Consider the following 4,215-nt stretch of genomic DNA (forward strand, 5'->3'; position numbering starts at 1 on the left):
GAAAGCATCTGTGTTCCTTTACTCCTAAGTCTATGTCTTCACCCCTTTCCCCAGGTCTGCCCAGATGTCAGCCAGTAGCACAGTCCTGTCTTCTTGTGTACAGAGTGATTCTACTCTTTGAACATGCTGAAACTAAATGATCTTTCAATGTAAACTTGTTTCGTTTGTACCCCACGATAGACGCAGACAGTGCTCTTTATTATTCTGTTACTTGTGCTTTATCCCTCTGACTAGACTTCAACTGAAGAACTAGGACAATGTTTTCACCAGTTTTAGCATGCAACTTTATTTACATGTAAATGAAGTATTAAATGAATACACTTATGTCAATATAAAGCACAGAAGTATAGTTTACTCAGGATGAATAAGTTCATTATTAGGTCATATTGCAAAATACTAAAAATATCTTAATTTATATAGCACAGTAAAAATCAACAAACATTCAAGCTCTCAAGATCATTTGGTATCCATAAAACTGGCTCCTTCAATCAGCACAGATGGTATAAATATTGAACTTATAATATGCATTCATTTCATATTACAACACCAAAAAATTATTCAAGGCTTTGTGAGAACATACGGCTATTCAGAGTTTGAGTATTAATCGTATAACTTTATCTCTCACCTCAGTATCACTGTGCTCTGCTAAGTCTTGTAGTTTTTGACCAAACTGTTTTGCTTCCTGGAATATGGAAATAAGTTCAGATTTAGTGAACTCTTCCTTGGTAAATAGCTTCACCTTCTTTTTGAATTGGAAATTTATATTCTCAAATATTTCAATGATATTAAGAATATTGGCCTTTGACTCATTTTTGTTAAACGGCGCAACCAATGATGACAGTACTTTGGCGCTGATCAGTTCTCTTGTATTGGCTTGATTTTTAGACAAGCGTGAAAACACTTTTAAAACATAAAACTTGGTTTTGCCACTTCCCTTGTTTAACAAGGTGAGGAAATCTGGAATGTAATTGACAATCATATGGTGGTTCTCAAATTTTACACTCAGCTGCACTAATAATTTTAGTCCAGACAGTTGCTCAGGGGAGTTCAAAGGATAAGAGATTATGTCCTTACAAACTTGGTTTACATATGACTCTCCTGTTTTTGGTTCTCCAGAAGACTCAGAGTTGTCATCCACCATATTTAAAGTTCTAGGGTGTTCTTTAACATTGGGATTATTGACCAAGTTTTCAATCATAACAGTAATACCTACATCATGAATTATATCTTGGGTAAATGGATAAGCAGGACTGATACCCATTATCATTGTAGCTATTTCATGAATGAAAGGATCCCTAGTTAACTTAAGTAGGGCAACGAGTTTATCAAACTCTTTAGGCTCTAAACTAAAAACATGTGATTTGCAGCGGCAGGCTTTTGGATTGGGCCCATACTTTTCCCTATACTTAACCTGTTTTTTGAGCTCAGCTAAGGTCTGGAAGTAAGGCCCATTATAAGGTGGGATCTTGGTCAGAGGCCGAATCCCCAGAGGAGTTTCAATCAAGGTCTCAACCAGAGTCCAGTTCCCTTCTGGAGGCAAGGATCGCTCCCCTCCCTCTACTGGGACTAGGACACAAAACCTGGCCCTTGACCATGCTGCCGCTTTTTGCTTTATAGTAAGTTCGGGTTTGGGTTTGGGTGTGGGCTTGGGCTTTTCCTGGATCTTACGTGGAGGCTTATACACTTGAAAAAGGGTCTCTTCTTCAGGCCAGAACCAGGATCCTACACTAGGCTCTTCTCCAGTCCAAAACCAAGAGCAGACATTTTCTTCAGCCTCATCACTGGACTCAATTACAATACCAGCTCTGTCCCCCACCCTCAACTTGATGCTGGCCTCTCTCCTTCTCTGGGACCTGGACCCAATATTGTCTTTATCATCAGCCTTAGCAAAGGACCTGATATTGACTTCACTTCCAGCACCAGCCTTGACTTCATACTTGGTCACAGCACTGACCCTGGACATAGGCACGGCCTTTGACTTGGTTTGGGACACTATACCAGGTTCTGTAGGGGGGTCTGCCTTAGTCTCAGCCACAACTCTAGTCTTACTTTTAGCTTCCATCTTGCTCACTTCCCTTGTCAAGGCACGGCCTCAGCGTAGGTCACTGCCTGTGTCCTGGCCACTGCTCCATCCCCAGGCTTGGCCTGGGTCACTGGTCCTGTTTCCGATTCTGCCTCAGCCACTGCCTTGGCTTGGATCTTAGCCTTGGCTCTAGTGTTGGCAGGGCCACAGATTCCAGCTTTCAGGCCAGCCCCAGCCCCTCCTCTGCCCTTGCCTTAGCCTTAGCCAGTCATGATCCAATTTAAAGGCAAGGCCAAGTTATGTATCCCCACCCCCGTCTCAGCCTTGACTGAAGGTCTCTCCCAAGTTGGTGTTTTCATACAAAGTCCAGTTGTCACTCAGCCCCCTTTCCAACTATAGGCTCTGCCAGTAATATAAACAACGTGCAGAGGAAGCTCACTCAGGGAAAGGAAGGATGGCTGTGTGCCTGAGCGCAGCCCTGTGGAGGGTGGTGGTCTTCAGCCACTCCAAGGCCACCAGATCTGCCACTGAAGTTGGACCTAGGGGTGGAGGAAGGAAATGGGGCTTTGAGTCTTTTCCAACTTTTTGCTCATGTTGATTAGCACAGAGAGACAGGAAAGTATGAAAATTCAGTGCTAAGTGTAAAAGGTAGATAATTAGCAAACTCCTTCTCCCTTCATTTCATGCTCCCTACTACTGTAGTTGCAACCGATCTTTTTTCCAGACACAAAACAGAGTATGGAGAGTGGAAAAGCTGAATGCGAGTGAGAGACTGAAGATTCCCTAGACTGGCTCTCTACCCCTACAGCACCCAAGCAGATCTCCACTACTTCATCCTACAGGTCTACTGAGGAAGTCTCCACATACACTAACCTTCTCTGATCTGGAGTAATTTTCTCCTCCTTTCCTTGCTTCCAATGATGACAAGCCCTACAGCAGACCTAAAGGCAGATCTATGGACAAATAAACAGGAGGATTGGAAACTGATCTCTTGGTAGACTGACCTTGGTCCCTGTCCCTATATATGTAGTTTGTCTAGTGTTTCCCTCCTTCTGGTCCCTTCCCCCATTGCCTGCTTCAGGACTGCTCCTCCTCCCTGCTTCCCACCATTTTCCACTTCAGTGACTTCCCTGGCATTTCCCTGTCTCAAAAATGGACTGGGGTGAAGCATAAGAATAGGAAAACCAAGTGGGAAGTAATAAAAGCAGGTATTACCCTTCTATACCCCCAAAGCTTAGGAAGGCTCCCAACTAAATCAGCAGGGGACCAAACGGGTTAGTAAACTGGCAAAACAGAAAAGATAGAATTCTCTATCTCAATCACTCTACCCTCACACCAATCTAAACAGATATAGGACACATTTCTCTTCTTCATTATTTCCTAGCTTCAAGTTGGGTTACCATTTACAAGCCTTCACAACAAGTGAGAGTTCCACAGACCTAAGGACAGACCTACACGCAAAGATTCACAAATGCAGAGTTAAATAAATAAACAGAGACAATGGAGACCGAGCCCTTGGTAGAGATCAGCACGTAAGACACTGATCCTTTCTGGATACAAGTACCTGATTGCCAAAATTTTCTCTTTCTTCCTCCCCTCCCCCAAATCTCCAAGCTCCTCTGCTCCATTCTCAAAGTCTGACAATTCCCCTGCAGAGACAACTCAAAAATCGCTCAAAATAGCGGTGGTGTTAGTAGGGATGGAATGCTCAATCCATCGAAATTGGCTTCGAAATCAAAGAAAAGTATGATTTCCAAATTTCATCTAAGTTCTTGTGTTTCCTTTTTCTCCCCAAAGCCTATCATTTTCTTCAACACAATGGGAATAAGGGAGGGATGTTTGGAAAGCTGGCAGAAAGGAGATCTGGAATTTCCCCTAGATCCCTACCTGCTCTAGTCTTAGCCATCTACCACATCCAAGCACTGGCCTCTCTACAGAAATTAAGCCAAATTTCTTTTTCTTATACCCTTTGAGGTTCACTGCCCCCTACCGGTCTTTACAGAAACATAGAGTACCGCAAATGCAGAAACAGACCTACACAGATAAACGCATGATACATACTCAACGACCCAATGAAAAGACAGTGGGAGAGACTTGGTTATTAATAGTTAGCCTAGTAACCAGGACAGGAGACCCTTTTCTAAGCCAGGGCCTTGATTATCAAACACTTACAACCTCCTTTTACACTCTTT

The 4,215-nt window shown here is 43.1% G+C and overlaps 1 protein-coding gene across 1 annotated transcript in view; it reads right to left on the minus strand.

Moving 5' to 3' along the window:
- Positions 1-586: 586 nt before the first annotated feature.
- The window catches only part of ARMCX5 (armadillo repeat containing X-linked 5), a 48,759-nt gene continuing 45,130 nt past the window's right edge, over positions 587-4,215 (minus strand). The window contains 5 exon segments of the mRNA XM_007451233.1: positions 587-1,786; positions 1,817-2,088; positions 2,091-2,276; positions 2,897-2,976; positions 3,588-3,672. Of these exon segments, the coding sequence (XP_007451295.1) occupies positions 587-1,786; positions 1,817-2,088; positions 2,091-2,276; positions 2,897-2,976; positions 3,588-3,672 (1,823 nt within the window).

Source organism: Lipotes vexillifer, unplaced genomic scaffold (genome assembly GCF_000442215.2).
Source record: "Lipotes vexillifer unplaced genomic scaffold, Lipotes_vexillifer_v1.1 scaffold609, whole genome shotgun sequence".
Classification (NCBI taxonomy): Eukaryota; Metazoa; Chordata; class Mammalia; order Artiodactyla; family Lipotidae; genus Lipotes; species Lipotes vexillifer.